This window comes from Taudactylus pleione, unplaced genomic scaffold, assembly GCF_031769625.1.
Source record: "Taudactylus pleione unplaced genomic scaffold, aTauple2 ptg000189l, whole genome shotgun sequence".
NCBI classification, from domain to species: Eukaryota; Metazoa; Chordata; class Amphibia; order Anura; family Myobatrachidae; genus Taudactylus; species Taudactylus pleione.
In genome coordinates, this window is record NW_028284591.1 from 571,701 (window position 1) to 591,487 (window position 19,787).

A 19,787-nucleotide genomic window follows, 5' to 3' on the forward strand; every position below is an offset into this window, starting at 1 on the left:
TAAAGACACGCCACCTTTTCATTGGCTATGCCCCTTTTCGGGCGTGCCTTTGCCGCGCTCAGAAGTGCCCTAAACTCTAGGTCCGGCACCCTGCCTGCCGCCGGACCTAGAGTGAACACTAGAAAGGGAAATCTTATTCGGTATATATGAATTATAAGGTGCATGCAGAGTAGTCTGATGGCATATAGAGGGTATACAGAGGTGGCTGATGGCGTAGAAGAGAATCTGATAGCAAATTAGGGCATGTAGAGGGGTCATATATGGGGCATCTGAAGGGGTCTGATGGCACATAAGGGGCATGTGGAAGGGTCTGATGGCACATAAGGAGTATGTAGAGGGGTCTGATGTCATATAAGGGGCAACTGAAGGGGTCTGAAGGCGCATAAGGGGCATGTGAAAGGGTCTGATGGTACGTAAGGGGTATCTAGAAGGATCTGATGGCATATAAGGGGCATATAGAGGGGACAGACTGTATAGTAGACACTTTTCAGAGCAGTTGTCCCCGCACCAGAGCAATACTGAATTGTTTAGGTAGTTAAGTATCCCCCGCCTAAAGTTCTACTGTCAAAATCATAATCCATTTCACACTGCTGTTCACTGAACATACAGTACACAGATATAGAAGATGTGTAACAAAGCATGATTATATTCCTTTATGTATGTTTATTTTCTCCACGCTAAGCTCTGCACAATGTATTTATGTTCTCTGCCAAACGTGGTTACGAGCAGTATTTCCATAAGTGGGGGCAAACAAAAAAAGCACTCTAAAATTAAAGAAAAAAAAAATAAAAGGTCTCCTTGTCTCGAACGAACGTACAACAAGGTATTACAAAGAGTTACAAGCATTTAAACAAGCAAGTACTGTACATAGACGTTCTACGAGACGAGATAAAGGACGCGGAGACGAAAAGGAGCACTGATGTCTGCCTGCTTCGTGAAAGCGTTCTTACTGTAGGTTCTCCGGCTAATGCAAACATCCCTGGAGAGGGCTGATGCGGTGAGTCTGTTGGCCTTGACATTAAGCCAAAAACAATTGAAAGACAAATAAAAAAAAAAAAGAACAAATCAGTTTTTGACAGACATTTTTATCCCCGTACCACCATCCTATTTTCACAGAACACTACAGAGCCGCCAAGAGTTAATTTATGGCCGTTGTGTTACAAGCAGAGTGTTTGCCATTTGACCAATTTAAAGCTTTTCACTTCTATTTTCAGATCAAAGCGGCATACATGGCTCCAGTGTTCCTTTTAAGCAAGAGAGAAACATGTTTTAGAATGATAAATAATTTAGAGCATGGTAAACACAGAGATGCACAGCAAACAGGCGCCCGTGACTTACTTAAACCGATAATTTCATTTTCTAACACGTAGTGATTCTTCTATTAGAACCGACCCGACCACCCGTTTCCTTTGCATTGGCAAGTTATCAATGTGAGCCGCTCTTGATGTTCTGGGCTGTTTGACCGCGCCATTTGTACAGTATACTAACACAGTATACTGTAACAGCGCCACTCCTCCCACTGCGGCACCTTATGCAATACCAGGGAAGCCAAAACACCAGAAGCTTGAATTACCCAACGTCAGGTGAATGGACAAAAGGTCACGGATCTTTGAACCTCTAATGGCGATAACCGTATGAAACTGAGAAGTAGCACCACTATCGCATATACCACATTAGACCAGTGGTTCCCAAACTGTGCACCGTGGCACCCTGGGGTGCCTTGGGACACTTGTAGGGGTGCCTCAGGTTGGTGGTCCAGCACCAAAACAAATTATGTATGGTCAATGTAATAATGTAAATATGAGGACAAACAGAAGTGCAAACCTGTCCCCCACCACATAACTGAGCCTAAGGATGACAGGGCAGCACAATTTACTTCACTATACAACATTTCTGAATTTCTCAATAACAAACTTTTGGCTTAGGGGTGCCATGAAAACAATGCCGAGATTCAGTAAAGTTTGGGAACCACTGCATTAGACTATTATAGCGCCCCATGTGGTCCGATTCAGAGTCGCGCGCACTGCCGATGTTCACGGAGTCGAGCTACGGCCAATACTTGCCGACAATCAGCTCCAGCCTTCCGGGATTGTCGGCTAACAGCGGGGGGGGCGGGGCCGCCCATTGACATCCCATTGGGGCGGAGCCGGCCATTTACTGCATATTGTGGGCGGGGCTGCGCAATCGCGTCATCATGGCCTCGCCCCCTTTTCACAATGCCGTTATTTTTGGCATTGTGAAGCAGGGGTCGGGCCACGATGACGCGATTCGGCGTGAATCGCGTCACCGGCCCCCCCGTTGCGGTGGTTTCTAGTTTGGGGGGAGGTCGGGAAGGTCGCAGGCTTCCGGGAGGCTCCCGGCCAAATTGGGAGGGTAAGCAAGCCTGGCTACAGCACATGCACCAAAAACCCTTAAAAGCTCATACAGCGCATGCGTCACACTGAGGCGTAGTGGAGATATCAGTAAAGCGCTGGCCATTCCGGCGCGGTGACCTGGAGCTGGCTAAGCAAACGCAGGGAGATGCTCCATCTTTTGAGTATCACTCCTGCATAGTATTAAATACAAATGCTATTTTAGCTAAAAACAATCTTTCCATGACATAAAAAAAAAGGGTCATTCTTGACTTTAAATACTTCAATAAACAGTTTTTTTCACCCACAGAATTGTACTATAGTAAACATGGAACACAGCTATGGCATCCATCTGTAGCCGTTTCAGTAAATACTTTAGCTAATGTTTAATACAGTAAAGGCGCAACAAGCGCGCTTGGCAGGGCTCGGGCAGTCTGTGGGATTTCTCCAGCCTAGTTGCTTCACAGCATGCGTTCTCTAGCAAAAATGCTGCTGCTCCTATGTGATCCAGGACAGTGGGTGATCTGTGTGGCAGTGGGTGACCTGTGGATGAGGGTACGACCTACGTGACAGTGGACGTCGAGGCAGTCTGAACACTAAACGATAGGAACTTGAGGAAGCCAATTGCTGAAATGAGACCCAAACTAGAGACTACTGCACCAACTAGAAAAGTTCCCAATCCATCAAGCGTTGGAAAGAGTCTGCACACTTTGTGTGTGAGAGCATATTACTATACAGATGTATCCTCACTTACTGGACGTCCGTACGCTATAGCATGACTGAGGCGTGCCGAGAGGAGTGGCATACCGTATGTTTCTTTACATTTTGCGTCTTTGTTGCATCGCAGACTTCGCAAAATGCCGCTCACAAGGTTGCAGGTGAAGAACAACGGAACTTGGCATGAGGGAAAGGAGTGGCTGTCCTTTATACACAGATTCAGACTCAGTCGTACCCAGGCGCACACCAAATTGATCAGTGTACACTAGCAATATAGTGTTGTTGCTTCTTTTAATTATGCAAATAAGACTCACATTTTGACCAAAAAAAGAGACACGTGGGGTAGCGGCGGAATTGCACAGGATCTGGCGCGCCGAGGAGGCTACTTGGCGCGACTCTAGTAACAGTGAAAAAAGGGACATGTCTGCCACTACAACATCTAATTTCCAATTCCAATGAATGGCTTACAATCAATTGCTATCCAATCATAAGCCATACTGGCCAACTCTCCCTCATTGTCAGGGAGACTCCCTGAAATAGCAATCTCCCTGTCTCCCTGAAGAGCCCAGTAATCTCCCTGATTGCAACTTACCCCCATTATGACACTGTTATGTAAAACAAAAACCAGAGATATATACATTCAAATGGGATCATTAGTATAATTTCCCTGCATTGGGTATAAGGCACAATGATCCCTATAGCTACATGCATATTCGGAAAGGTATCCGTGTGTTTTTTGATCAACAAGTAGATCTTACTAACTGCTTTGGGGCTCATTACATTTGGATGTAAGTCAGTATTATGACACACCTCTCAGATGTAGCAGTACTATCCACTTTACCGCCGCGCTCACAGGTGCTGCTTTCACAATCTCCCTGAAATGCTTTTCAAAAGTAGGCAAGTGTGTCATAAGCACCCCTGTGTATGTACCTGTATACTGCCACTGTGGCTAAAGCAAGACACAAACCTCTTTGTTTACAGAACAAGATAAATCTTCAAGACTGCAAAGCAAACAATATTAAACGTCCAAAATATAGGGTCTCATTTATCCACAAATGATATTTATTTTATCACTTGTTACTAATCTTAAATGGTGCTCCAACCAATCAGCTCCTCACTGCAGAGGCGTATTTATAATGAGTGCAAGGTGGGCGGTGCACACGGGCCCCTGGGTGGCCCCAGGGGGGCCCACACACCGCACACCCTGCACCCAATTAAATATACTTACCTCTCCGTCAGGCCGGCACTGGCTGCGGCTCTGCAGAAATCACCGGGAAAATGGCCACCGCGGCCATTTCCCCGGGGATTCGCGCATGTGCAGTAGAGATTTCCCGGGAATGGAGCACGAGCGACATGCCAGAGTCTACTGTGCCACCAGAGAGGAGGGGGTCCGATCGGAGCCTGCACACGGGCCCCCTCCTCTCTAAAAGCACCCCGCCTTACTGTCATGTGTTTGAAAAATGACAGAATCTGATTGGTTGGAGCACCATTTATAATTAGTAACGAGTGATAAAATGAATATTGCTCAAAGAATATTATTCGTTGATAAATGAGGCCCATAATTTATTACAAGCGAGTTTAACCTGAGTTTTATTAATTTAAGAGATACTGCCCTGGTATATATTCCATTTACACACAGATTAACATATTATCCAGCTATCCTGGGATGACTGAAATCAAATATTTACGTTGTCAGATCCTTTTGTCTCAAAAGAACAGCAGCAAGAACAAATTATATGATTGGGGTAACTTTATATACTCCTATTTCTAGAACATGGACCCCAATATTCTGAGCTGCAATCTCTACAAGACTGAACATCATCCTGGCATAAAGTATATGTGACACATGCATAGCCTAACATCTTTGCCAATAATGGTTTAAAGAAACTGTGCTTTACAAATACATCCTCAGCAGTCACCACTAAAAACATTATATCAGTAGGTAAGTTGCTCATTAACAGGACACTGAATCATGTTCTTTGCTTAATGGTGGCTAGCACAGGTGAGTACAAGGAGAGAGAGCGAGGCAGGGGAAGAATGAAAAAAGGGAGCGAGGCAGTGCAGGGATGAGGAGAGGGGATGAGGCACACACGGATTAGGTGAGGCATGAGGCAGCACATGGATGAGGTGAGTGAGGCAGAGAGGCAGCGCACAGATGAGGAGAGGAAGAGAGGCAGCGCACAGATGAGGAGAGGAAGAGAGGCAGCGCACAGATGAGGAGGGGAAGAGAGGCAGCGCACAGATGAGGAGGGGAAGAGAGGCAGTGCACAGATGAGGAGGGGAAGAGAGGCAGTGCACAGATGAGGAGGGGAAGAGAGGCAGCGCAAAGATGAGGAGGGGAAGAGAGGCAGCGCAGAGATGAGGAGGGGAAGAGAGGCAGCGCACAGATGAGGAGAGGGAGAGAGGCAGCGCACAGATGAGGAGAGGGAGAGAGGCAGCGCACAGATGAGGAGGGGAAGAGAGGCAGCGCACAGTTGAGGAGGGGAAGAGAGGCAGTGCACAGATGAGGAGGGGAAGAGAGGCAGCGCACAGATGAGGAGGGGAAGAGAGGCAGCGCACAGATGAGGAGGGGAAGAGAGGCAGTGCACAGATGAGGAGGGGAAGAGAGGCAGTGCACAGATGATGAAAGGGAGTGAGGCAGTACACAGCTGTGAGGGAGTGAGGCAGTACACAGCTGTGAGGGAGTGAGGCAGCGCATGGATGATGCGAGGTAGGCAGTGCAGGAGCGAGGCAGAGTAAGTGTGAGAAGAGGGAGCAAGGCAGTGCAAGGATGAGGAGAGGGAGGCAGTGCAAGGATGAGAGGGAGCGAGGTAGAGCACAGATGAGGAGAGAAGGTGAGGCAGTGCACAGATGAGGAGAGGAAGAGAGGCAGTGCACAGATGAGGAGAGGAAGAGAGGCAGCGCACAGATGAGGAGAGGAAGAGAGGCAGTGCACAGATGAGGAGGGGAAGAGAGGCAGTGCACAGATGATGAAAGGGAGTGAGGCAGTACACAGCTGTGAGGGAGTGAGGCAGTACACAGCTGTGAGGGAGTGAGACAGCGCATGGATGATGCGAGGTAGGCAGTGCAGGAGCGAGGCAGAGTAAGTGTGAGAAGAGGGAGCAAGGCAGTGCAAGGATGAGGAGAGGGAGGCAGTGCAAGGATGAGAGGGAGCGAGGTAGAGCACAAATGAGGAGAGAAGGTGAGGCAGCGCACAGATGAGGAGAGGAAGAGAGGCAGTGCACAGATGAGGAGAGGAAGAGAGGCAGCGCACAGATGAGGAGAGGAAGAGAGGCAGTGCACAGATGAGGAGGGGAAGAGAGGCAGCAAGGCAGTGTTAGGATGAGGAGAGGGAGGGAGGCAGTGCAAGGATGAGAGGGAGCGAGGTGGAGCACAGATGAGGAGAGAAGGTGAGGCAGCGCACAGATGAGGAGAGGAAGAGAGGCAGTGCACAGATGAGGAGAGGAAGAGAGGCAGTGCACAAATGATGAAAGGGAGTGAGGCAGTACACAGCTGTGAGGGAGTGAGGCAGTACACAGCTGTGAGGGAGTGAGGCAGTACACAGCTGTGAGGGAGTGAGGCAGTACACAGCTGTGAGGGAGTGAGGCAGCGCATGGATGATGCGAGGTAGGCAGTGCAGGAGCGAGGCAGAGTAAGTGTGAGAAGAGGGAGCAAGGCAGTGCAAGGATGAGGAGAGGGAGGCAGTGCAAGGATGAGAGGGAGCGAGGTAGAGCACAGATGAGGAGAGAAGGTGAGGCAGCGCACAGATGAGGAGAGGAAGAGAGGCAGTGCACAGATGAGGAGAGGAAGGCAGCGCTTAGATGAGGAGTGAGGCAGGCCATGGATGAGGAGAGGGAGCGAAGCAGCACATGGATGAGATGGATTGTTGCAGCACATGGATGAGGAGATGGATTGATGCAGCACACGGATGAATAAAAGCAGCGCACAGATGAGGATAGGTAGCATGGCAACACATAGATGAAGAGAGGGAGCAAGGGAGCAAACGGATGAGGAGAGGAAGTAAGACAGTGCACAGATAAGGAGCGGGAGCGAGGCAGCACACAGATACACAGATGAGGAGAGGGAGTGAGGCAGAGCAAGAATGGGGAGGAGGGAGGCAGTGCAAGGACGAGGAGAGGGAATGAGGCTGTGTACAGATCAGGAGAGGGGATGAGGCAGTACACAGAAGAGGTGAGTGAGAAAGGCAGCCCACGGATGAGTTGAGGGAGGCAATGCACAGACGAGTAGAGGGAGTTAGGTAGTCCATGGATAATTAGAGTGAGCGAGGCAGCACATGATCGAGGAGAGTGTGTGAGGGAGCGCACAGATGAGGATGGGGAGCAAGGCAGCAGATGGATGAGGAGGGGGAGCAAGGCAGCACACATGAGGCAGCACACAGATGATGAGAGGGAGCAAGGCAGCAGATGGATGAGGAGGGGGAGCAAGGCAGCACACATGAGGCAGCACACAGACGATGAGAGGGAGCAAGGCAGCAGATGGATGAGGAGGGGGAGCCAGGCAGCACACGTGAGGCAGCACACAGACGATGAGAGGGAGCAAGGCAGCAGATGGATGAGGAGGGGGAGCCAGGCAGCACACGTGAGGCAGCACACAGACGATGAGAGGGAGCAAGGCAGCAGATGGATGAGGAGGGGGAGCCAGGCAGCACACGTGAGGCAGCACACAGATGATGAGAGGGAGCAAGGCAGTGAGGCAGAGCAAGGATAAGGAAAGGCAGCACATGGATGAAAAAAGGGACAATGTATAAAAATAGGAAACCAGTTCAAGGGACTAAAATGTGTATTGAAGGGAATAAAGGGAGACTGTTTAAACAAATCTGTTTGTATAAATCTCACTCTTAGACAGAATAAAATAGTTAGAATTATGATTTGTGATATAATATGCGAGTTCAAGTGCATAATTGGCAGCTTCTAATACTATAGATGTAGGGAACAAGTTGTTGTGATACAGGTTGGTCTGGTTATCCCATTATACAGACTCAGATGGTTGTGTCTGCCACCTTGCAAGCCGGTAACTTGCAGATCTGGCTATGACTCTTATGACGACATTCCCCACCCCAATGATGTCACTCATATTCCTCGCCTCAGGGCCATGCCCCAAATCCATTGGAAAAGCGTTGGTTGTATAGTGGTGAGCATAGCTGCCTTCCAAGCAGTTGGCCCGGATTTGAGTCCTGGCCAGTGCATAATATTCCTAATATGCCCCCAATCTATAGTCCTGCGAAAGGCTTATCATACCTCACTGACAGGATAGATTCTGGAAGGAGGAGAAGGGATTCTAAGTAAGACAATAGAACGGTACTGAATGGTATGTGCCGCAAGCCAATATACTAACAACATTACAGAAACTAGATGAAGTCTTATATAATCATCCCTTCATATTTATTTATAATACAAAAAAAGGAAATTATAAAAAAAAAAAAAACCACAGGGCTAGAGTCCCTTTAAACAAAGTTGACACATTAATAACAAACAGACCACATGAAACCAAGGTTTGCCATCTACAATACTAGAGTAAATTCCATGCCAGGTTCTGTGGTTTCCATATGACCATCATTTCTCTGATTAGATTAAGCGCCTCCAAAAATCAACAACCAAACACACAAGGACAAATTTTTGGTATTAGTAGTTAAAATTAAACCCACACTTTCATTGGAATCAGTTGATTTACTTCCGGACCCATGCCCAGCGGTTGGAATCCCGACAGCGGTATTGGGGCAGAGGAGGAAATCCTGATCGTCCAAGGTAAGTATTGCCTAACCTAATTCTACCCCCTAACCCTCCCTTAGGGGTGCCTAACCCTAACCTTTCCCCCTCTAAGTTCCTAAACCTAACCCCCTTCCTAGCCTCCTAAACCTAAGTCCCCCGGTGGGGTGCCTAACCCTAAGTCCCCCCCCCCAGGGGCTGCCTAACGCTATCCCCCCCTTCCCCTTCAATCGGGATGCCGGGCACTGGTCTCCCGGCGTCATTTAACCCTCGCCAGGATTAAGCAGTCGGGAAGCCGTCTGTCGGGATTAGGTCCGCCGGTTTCCCGACTGCATACCCTTTCAGCTACCCATTATGCTTTATTCACTCGATCTACCGGGTTGAGGACGGGAGATCGACAGTGATGATGTCACCAGTCACTATGTCAGTGTCCCAAGGCAGCTGAAATGCTGCAATGAGCGTTTCATCTGTTCGGGTTAAATTCTCGGAGTAGCATTTCAGCCATGTTCCTGAACCTGGTGCCGGCAAAGTGAGGTCAACAAAGTGACTGGTGACATCATTACTGAAGACCTCTTGACCACAAACTGGATCCGCCATCTGCTCCCATGCCATGCTCCATTCCCCGCTCCACCTGGGTGCCAGTGCCCTAACACTGGGGGTCAACACCCTCATCTATTATAGTTTCTATCCAGGTGAGGAAGAGCGGAGTGCAGTCTGGGACCATTACACCCATTAGGACCAGCTGGCGGTTCCAGCCATTTAAGTGTAGGAAGTAAAGTTTGGGTTTAATTTTAAACTCCATCAAAAACTAAACTGTTTGTTGGAGTTACTCCATAAAAACAAAGCTTAACAGTACAACATATTAGCAAGACATGTCTTACCTGATGGCAGCCCTGTATCTCCGAGTCTCTTCCGTAGCAGGTGTACGAGCTTCTCTCTGCTTTACCTGCAAAAAAGGATGGAAGCCAATGTCAGTCTTCTGTTAACCATAGGCATATGCAGTAACATAGAGTAATGTATATAAAGGTACGTGCCCCTGCAATGATTCTATATACACAGATTACAGTCTCATCATGATAACTTCTGCTTTTGGTAATAACTGGATTTAACAAGAGCACAGTTGACACTTTGGTGTAAATGTGTCTGGAATATCTCCACTTCAATGGAGGCTGAAGTAGGGATGGCAGGATAGTCCTGATTTGGGGGGGCTCTGTCCATCCATCTTGCATTGAAGTGCAGCAGTGAACAGGAGCTATGTGCACCTGCCGTTGTGAGTGCAGCACTGCATTCAAAGCTTCGTTTTAGGGGAAATGGGGCAGTCCAGCACATCAGGAGCAATGTTTACTCCCATGTGATATGCAGGCACAGAAACAGACAGATCACAGGTGCATAATCATGGCCAAGGTTATGGGCCTACCCACCATATCCAGGTAACCTCTGTAAGGTAGGACCCTAACATACTAGGACCGTATTCAATTTGAGCAGACCCGCAATACTTTTCCGCCTCCCAGACTTTTCGCCTACATCGCATGTTTTGCAGGCGGAAAAGTATCGCGCATGTGCCCGCGTATCCCCGTATTCAATTTGAAAGTACGCCAAAACGGGACCCGGTGAAACGTAAACAAGCGGAAAGTACTGTCAGATTTGGGGAAATCAGTCTGATACCCCCCAAAAGATGCTCTGACATGGGGTTAGTTATGGTACCCCCCGATTTGGCTTGCCAAAGGTATTTGGTGTTTTTAAACGGGCTCAATAGCTGCTAAATAGCGTTTTTGTATAAGTGGTGAAGAATAGTATTTTGGAGGTTTTTTGCAGAAAATAACTTATCTCAGCAAATTTGGGGTACCTGAAAATGGGGGCCAGCATATTTTAAAGTTGCTAAAGTTAAGTTTAAAAATCGTGAAAAATCCACCTGCCGCAAGCCCCTGCAATGAAAAAAACACCTGGGCCATACTTGGGGACCCCCCCAGAGTCAAGTGCGCTAGTTTTTAACTTTGTCCCCCAACATTTTTCTTTTCACCTCCAAATTCAAAGTGATTTTTTTGGGGGTGTTCTTAAGTGGTTTTTTAATTTTTTTTGACACAGTTTACCTATGGGGGACTGTCTGAAGGCTGCACGGGGGTTCCTGCAATGTTGCACCTCAAAACCCCAATTCTGCACTTTTTTCCGCCTGCTATTCATAGGCGAAACTTTTTCACCTATTACATTGTATTGACTTTCTGCCTAGGCGATACTTTTCCGCCTGGTGAAATTACGTCATCGGCAAAAAGTTTCGGCCAAAAACGCACTAAAACGGCTTTTCGCCTCAAATTGAAAAAGGGCCTAGGGTTCAAATCCAGAGCGCAGGACACCCCCCACAGCACGTTGCAGTTTTCCTTTTCAGGAATCGGGAAAATAGGACAAGTTGGGAAGACTGTAATTTTTCCCACCCAAAAATATAGATTCACAGTGGTGCCCATTGTTGTCTGGCAGGGTGGGTAAACTGCGTAATATATGATTATATATGATGGCTTCTGTATTCCTTATTACTAATTGTAAGTGATGTAACCTTACCTACATTATGGTTTTATATAGCTATAAATGTATAGAAAGAAAGTACTCTCTTTTTGTTTGGGGCACAAGTTCTACCTGATTAATAATAAAATGTAACTTTTATTGTATTCTTTAAAATATATGAAGGGACTGAAACAAAGACAGACAACATTTACACATGTATGATGAGGCAGTAGCGGCCTCAAGTATAAAAACGAAGGGCCTGATTCAGAGGCGCTCGCTCTGAATCAGGGCGAGGGTTTTATTTTCCCCGGCCTCCAGGCCGCTCGCTAAGCTGTGGGTGACCACCCACAGCTTTAGTGGGCAGCCTGGCGATGGTCGCGATTATCGCGACCATCGGCATTGCGAAGAGACCCTAAGGTAGGGTCTCAGCACTCGCACTGCCGAGTGGACTTCCTGCTGTAATAGAGCAGGAAGTTCACTTCTGACATCACGAGTGATGTCAGTAGGGCCGCCCACAAACGGCAGGCGTTCCTTCGGGCACGCCTCCGTTTGTGCAGCCACCCCCCACTACCCGCCTACAAAACGGGGCAAGCTGTCGATCAACATCGACAGCCGCCCCGTTTTGTTGCGAGCCCCGGAGCGAGTGAAGTTCTCACTCGCTACTGGGCTCGCGTGCGCACTGCGAGAGGGTCTGAATCAGGCCCTAAGTTGTCAATCTGTGTATACCGCTTAAGTAGATTAGGCAATTGAGACGTAATACAGGTTGAGTCTCCCATATCCAAAATGCTTGGGACCAGGGGTATTTTGGATATCGGCATATTCCTTACTCAGGAATTGCTAACAGCCACGCACACTAAGAGACCTCGCACTGCGTATGGCTGCGAAGTGGATACCTGAAACAGCGTGCGGACGCACTGGCACGCCTGCGTTCGGCCGACCAACCCCCCGTTACCACCCACAAATGGCACTTCCTGTCATTCATTCTGTCCCCACCGCAGCGTCCGGTTTCGCGCACTGCAATGCAGAATACAACAATCGGCCGTTTGCCTGCGTAATATCAACTGAGATCCAAGCTGTAGCAGGCCCTGAGATAGTGCAATAGTGCATATTAGGTATAAATGAATGCCTGTGCCTCTATTGCTTTATGCCCCCTGATTAATTCTGCAAGCTGCTGCGCTAACATGTTGGTGCTATTGATCTTTTGTTACATCACCCAGTCTCTCAGGAATTTATCCATATAAATTTCTCTTTACATCTTTGAATATTTGGGACTTTCTTTGGTCCAACAGAACTATATCATCACCATATAAGCAGTTTCTTACTGTTTTTAATGTACGGGCAATATATTTCTAAGGGGTCTATTTTCTAAGCAGTGTTAGGAGACAGAGTGAAAAGTGATAAGAAAGTGATAAGGTGCCAGCCAATCAGCTCCCAACTGTAATTTTTCAAACACAGCCTGTGAGATGACAGTTGGGAGCTGATTGGTTGGCACCTTATCACTTTCTTATCACTTTTCACTTTGTCTCCTAACACTGCTTAGTAAATAGACCCCTAAATGCTAATTGAAGACATTGTTTCTAAACATACTACACTATGGTAATGTTGGTAAATCTCTCCTGGCAATAAGGAAATCAAACCTTGGAAAAGAGAAAAAGCAAAAGACAAACCAGATAAGCTTAATTCTTAATCACTTTTGCTGCACAGATATATTGTACATTGAAGTTCTCATTATTTATTGATACTAATTAGTAATTACTGCACTAGCAGGAGTTTTATTTGTATTTTTTTCTTTTTAGCAGATTGCACCACACCTCACAGCAAAATCATCGCTCACATAGAGGAAGTGTCTCCTATATACCAATCAGCATTAATACACTTTGTAAATTGCACATATATTATTAACGTTAGTTCATTTTGGTAGTAGCAACTTATTAATCACAAGCTCTTTTTGTTTTTCTAGAACGAATATAGGTCTTTAAAATGCATCCAGCACAAGTAAACTGTGAGATGGTTTAATTTTGACTGACGTGTACAGAAACAGGGCTTGCCGTAGGTCCCCATGGACTGGTGTGAGAATGACCAGTTAGGAATAGAATGTGAATACTCCAGTTATTGAGATATACATCTTTTCTATCATCAAACACATATTCTAAATACATTTTACACTGCTGGGCTAAAGCTGGTTTAAAATGCTTTCCACATAACCGTAGTAGTTGTAGGTAGCATGTGGATCCTAATTTCCAAAAGAGTTAAAGCATGCCTTATACAAACATAGAGTTGATGTAGTACCATTTGTTGCCACTAGGTGCTGCAGAGCTTGTTTAATGATTCTTGAGCTTTAAGTCCTTGTTAGCATCTGAATTATGTTGTAAATTAATTTATTCTGTGTACGGGTTATATATGAATAAAGGTGATGGATAGATCCTATGCTTGGATTATGCTATATGTATAAGAGGTCAAAACACATAATGCAACTGGCATTTTGTCATTTCAGAAGCACAAACAGAATTCCCCAGCAATACAGAAATACCAATTGCCGCAGCAGGAACAGGACCGGCGAGAAGAATAGCTCAGATAACAAAAAGTGCAACTAATCGGGCCGTCTGTCCAGTCACAGTCCTTCTGTGCCCGCACACTACAGGCCACGTTGTACTTCTATAAATATGACTTATTTTCTAGCAAAACAAAGCTGTTCATTAAAACTGCTGCCTGTTCGTATGACAGCAGCTGCAAGCCGCCCCGTGTCACAGTGACACTTATTGGTGAGAACGGAGCTTAATCAATCACGGATTCTCCTGGTAGCATTCTGGGTAACTAGCTGCAGGAAAATCAGGCTTCTCCTTTTCACACTTCCCCTGGAGTAAACTCCCTTCATGATCAGCATCATGATGGAACAGGCACCTGGGAAAGAGAAATTGGGTTGGACTTTTGCCACCGGTTTCTAAGTTTTACACCACTGGAGCGAGGATTTGAACTAGGCCCAAATCCTGCGGAGGATCCGTGCCAGCCTTAATGATCTGATGCCTTCTGAACGCTGCCTGTCTGGTTCTCTAGACTATAACATAAAGGTCACACTTTTTACCCGAATCATAGTCATTAATAGAGAGGTCTGAGGCATGTAGCTCTGGAAAATATATCATAGCACACTCCTCTAAATTGGGGAAAATTAATAAAAAAAAAAAAAAAAAATTCAATAAAACACTTCAAAGTCTGCAGAGCAAAACATGTGTAATTAATTAGTACGATCTTTAGGGGGTTTTTTACACGCAAAAAAAAGCTCAGTTGAGTCTGGCGCTCTTGAAGAGATCACACATTTTGGAGGTAAAGGTGTTCTGGATTAACACCGTCAGACAATCAGGTCCATTATCATGTAAGGGAATTAAAAAGTAGTGACTCCAGCATCACTGGAAAGTGATATTTTTCAGTGTGCACTATGGAGATAAATGTACTTTGGAACATTTTATTACCGTTGGTCTAAAGGCCCCCATACACGGTGAGATTTTTTTACACCATTTGGCCGGTTTCGATCATTTGGAATGACCAATCGCGTAAAAAGCGCCATGTGTGGGGTTGATCACGATGCCGATGCACGTCCTCAGCCGCCGTACATCGTCGTCGCTGATCAATTGATCCTGCAGAGATTTCGACTTATTGTTCACTATTTGACACACGTCGTTCCGTGTGTGTGCGCGATGAACGATGCGATGGATGATGGACGATTTGTCGTCCCTGATCCTGGCCACTCCCCTCCACTATTTTTAAATGTTCCAGCCGATGCATCGTGAGATTGTTTGCTGCAAACGATATATCGTTAACAATCTGCAGTCATTAACAACCCATCTATATCGTTTGTACAATCGTTCCGTTTGTACAATCGTTCCGTGGGCACAATGGGTCTCATTTAGACCCGGTCACAAGCGCTGAGTGCTTGCAACCGGGTCGATGTTAAGGCCCTGCGCAGGTGCAGCGGCCGCACTGCACGTGCGCAAGCCCCGGAGTGAGAGAGAATCTCTCTCGCTCCGGAGCTTACTACAAAAGCGGCGGCTGTCGATGTTGATTGATAGCTCACCCCATTTTGTAGGCGGGGCGGGGGGGTCGCTACACAAACGGAGGCGTTCCCAAGTGAACGCTTGCCGTTTTGTGGGCAGCCGCACTGACATCAGAAGTGATGTCAGTGGGGAGCTTCCTGCTTGACCAGAGCAGGAAGCTCTCTGGGGCTTGCGGTTGGCGAGACCCAACCTTAGGGTCTCGTCGCAAGCCCCGATGGTCGCGATGCTCTTGACCAGCGCGACCATCACCCTGGTCAGTCGCTAAGCTGTGGGTGGTAACCCACGGCTTAGCTAGCGACCAGGAGGCTGCACTAAAAGAAAAAGAAGCGGCCGCCCACATTCAGAGCGACCGCTAAATGAGGGCCAATATCTTTTGACCGGGAGCCTTAAATGCAGCACCGACAGTAACACAGAATTATACTGTAAGATATGCACGGTGATAGGACAGGCACCTGTACTGACATTGGGCCCGATTAATCACGGATCGCAAATGCAACAGCGTACGCAGGTCGACCGATGGTGCGTTCTGCGCATGCGTATGTACCCTAGTACGCATGCGCAGCTCCGGATTTTGATAGCTCCGAGATCATGCACGCAGACAGAAAGCCATCGCAGAGTGAGTGACAAGACGTCAGCGTTTGGGGGTAGCGACACGAAAGTGGTCGGAGAAACGCAGGCCTGTCTGTCCATTTGAACGGCATTTCCTGGGCGTGCATAAATTAGCCACTGTAGCGGCATTCGCAGCTTGAGTACTCGCTGCGTGCGATGAGAGTTGCAATTTCTGAGACAGGTCAGACCTGCTGTAATTCATGCGTGAGGGGCCGATGTTACCGATGTATACGCAGGACTGCGAGGCCTTACGGTAGTGGGCGTCTCTATGCCGGGTGAGCAGTTGCCAACATTAGAATATTTTTGCAGCAGAACTGCGTGTGTTATCGCAGCTGCAATCGCAATAGAGATCCGTGATGTATCCGGCCCACTGGCCGTACATTATGTAATGCAGGAAAAAATGCTAAATAAACAAGCAGGTATTTGCCTGTATGTGGACTTGTACGCATCGCTGTGGGCGGAGCTTGGTTTCACAGATGTCATTAACAGTGCAAAAGATGCTCCCTGAACCAGGTGTATTTACACACAACTGTGCAAAGATCGCAGCTTCGTCAACATGGCAACAATGAGCTCAGCTTATGTGCAAACGCCCCGTGACCAACCAGTTATGCAAGTGACTGAGGGCCTGATTCAGACCCGCTCGCAAGCGGGTCGATGTTGCCCAAGTGCGCATGCGCACGAGGGAACCGGCTCCGTCATGCACATGCGCGAGACCCGAATAACGACGGCCAAGCCGTCGTTATGGGTCTCGCACCAAAGGGGGCGTGCTGTCGATGGTGATTGACAGCACGCCTCCTTTGGTGGGCGTGCCGGGGGCGTGGCTGCCCAGACGGAGGCATTCCCATGGGCCCCTAGTGATGTCAGTGGGAGTGCTTTTGGCTCTGATAGAGCCAAAAGCACCCCAGGGCTTGCGGCAGCGAGAGCCTACAGCAGGGTCTCGTCGCAAGCCCGATGGTCGCGATGGTCTTGACCATCACGACCATCATTTTGGCTGCTCGCTATAGCTGTGGGTGGTCACCCACAGCTATGCGAGCGGGCAGGAGGCCGCTCCAAAAAGGAGCAGGGACGGCCCTGATTCAGAGCGAGCGCTCTGTCAGAGCGTCCGGCTCTGAATCAGGGCCTGAGTTGCTAAGGACTTGGGATCGGTTCCGTAGGAAGTGCACTGAGAAAACACACAAGATAACATGAACAAAAACAACTTTTGTTCAAGTCTGCATTGGGCCCGATGGTTTCGGTCGTATCCCCGTTATATGCTGCGTACTAGCATTAAACCCGCTAATAAAACGCATGGTATTAAGGGCCTGATTCAGACTCGGTCACTATAAGCTGCGCTCGCTCGCTGCCAAAAGGGGCCAGGTATGCAAATCCTGCGATAGCACTGTCTGGCTTAAGGACGCCCTCTATGTCTTAGAGGGCGACGGCTGTGAGCGTACGCGGGAGTATAAAGCCGCCCACCTTTCTCTCTTAGCACACGTCATCTCCAGGAAGTGTCTGATTAATCGGTAACATCGAGACTCATCGTAGCTGCTCTCAGCCATTGAGGTAGACCCTACCCCACCGCAAGCACTGTGATCAGTTCAGGCTAAAAAACAACCAAGTGACGTGTTCAATGACGCTACTTTGCTAATTATGCAAACCCATTAAACGCCGTTTTGACGCCCAGACACGCCTGCGTTCACACATCCACTCCCCCGTTCACAAGCACCTTCCCCTGTCACCACCCACAAACGGCGCGGTCACTCATAGTAGCGTCCAGTCTGTGTACTACCAGCGCACGATTCCCGGCCGCAGTGACTGTTTCACACATGCGTACTTTGACGCATACGCATGTGCGATAATCTCCCCTAGCGAGCATTCGCCGCTTAGCGACCGGGTCTGAATCCGGCCCTAAAACCAGTATTTTGAGGTTTAATGAGTCACTAGTGAAATACACTATTCTGAAGATATTGAACCATTCATTCACGGATTTAGGGATTGTAAAAAAAATACTCGGTTTGCGGTTCTCACAGCTACCCAAGCAGAGGTGGGCAATTCTGAAGGCGTGACAATGCGATCGTGTCATCGTGCCCCCCCCTCCCCGCTATGCAATGCAGAGATTACGGGCATTGTGGAGCGGGGGATGGGTCTACAATGACACAATCCAATGCGAATCGTGTCATCGGCTGCCTGTGCGCGGCTGGGTGTCCCCAAACCTAGAAGAGTGCCATTCCTGGACGGTAGGTAAGCATGGATTACTGCCCTTTCCCCCCCCCCACCCCCTGTATTCAGGTATTTTCACATATAAAGCATCCTGAGACCATTCCTGTGTGGGGTTGTTTCTCAGCCAAGGGAGTGGGCTCACTCACAATTTTGCCTAAGAACACAGCCATGAATAAAGAGTGATACCAAAACATCCTCCAAGAGCAACTTCTCCCAACCATCCAAGAACAGTTTGGTGATCAACAATGCCTTTGTTGCCATAAGGCAAAAGTGATAACTAATTGGCTCCAGGAACAAAACATCGAAATTTTGGGTCCATGACCAGGAAACTCCCCAGACCTTAATCCTATTGAGAACTTGAGGTCAGTCCTCAAGAGGCGGGTGGACTAACAAACACCCACAAATTCTGACAAACTCCAAGCATTGATTAGGTAAGAATGGGTGGCCATCAGCCAGTATGTGGCCCAGAAGATGACTGACAGCATGCCAGGGCGAGCTGCAGAGGTCTTGAAATAGAAGGGTCAACACTGCAAATACTGACTCTTTGCATAAACTTAATGTAATTGTCAATAAAATCCTTTGACACTTATGAAAGGCTTGTAATATTACTTCAGTATACAATAGTAACCTCTGACAAAAAGGTCTAAAAACACTGAAGCAGCAAACTGTGATAACCAATACATGTGTCATTCTCAAAACTTTTGGCCATGGCTGTACTGCTATGACCACAAACATATTATGGAGATTCTGGAATTGTTCCAACCTTCCGGAATTGTTCCCACCTTTCTGCGAGTATCGGTAAACTGCGCATTCATCTGTGTCGCACTGCACATGCGTTAAGGTACATTACCGTAGTTGCTCGCAGCAATTATTTATTCACCGTGTGATTGACAGTCAGGTAACAGCTAGTGGCGGCAAGGAACGCAGGTGTGTCATGACTATTTTGGGGCCGTGTCTCCCCCTGCGACTGCGAGCCCTTACGCAAGGTATTTGGCGTCTCAATTCCCAAGGTCATTCTGCGGGATCACAGGTTTACTCTAGACTGCAACAACTGTATGATCTGCAACCGATGCTGTGACATTTTTAGCGTTCCCGCTAGGCTGATTTAGTGCGGCGCCACGCCCTGCTGATTTTAGAAGGGCAGAATGCACCCTACCCCATTTGGTGGCGCCCGCTAAAACAACCTGCCAGGGTGCCTTCCCCACCCGATGGCCTCAGTGTCCCGCCGGTGGGGAAACTTGCGGTGTAGTGATCATCGCCGGTGAATATGCGCCCGACATCTATTCCCAGAAAAGGGGGAGCTTGAGGGCAGCCCGGCACGTCCGAGCACGCCGACCAAGAGTGATGGAAGGGGCACATCTTAAAGACACGTCCCCTTTTCTCATGGCCACGCCCCCCTTTTCGGGCACATGCCAGACACTACATTTTGCGCAGATGCTTGGTTTGCAGGGCCGCCGATGGGAATCTCAATACATCTCAAGGCAGTGGCGACATTTGCCTATTTTCCTATGACAGAGCAGCGGCAGTGTGCATCTCAGAACTAGGCCCTCCGGTCCCAAACGCAGCAGGCGGGGTACATGTACCAGTCATAAGACAAAAGGCGTTGTCTGCGGGGCCTCGCTATACACATAGGACCCTAAACGTACAGAAGAATACAGCAT

General features: G+C 48.0%; 1 protein-coding gene across 9 annotated transcripts in view; it reads right to left on the minus strand.

Annotated features, from left to right (window-relative positions):
- The window catches only part of TCF4 (transcription factor 4), a 431,493-nt gene that overhangs the window by 193,789 nt on the left and 217,917 nt on the right, over positions 1–19,787 (minus strand). For all 9 annotated transcript variants that reach the window (XM_088476442.1, XM_088476449.1, XM_088476445.1 and 6 more), the window contains one exon: positions 9,655–9,719. In XM_088476442.1, coding sequence (XP_088332568.1) covers positions 9,655–9,719 — 65 coding nt within the window. The remainder of the gene's footprint in view (positions 1–9,654; positions 9,720–19,787) is intronic.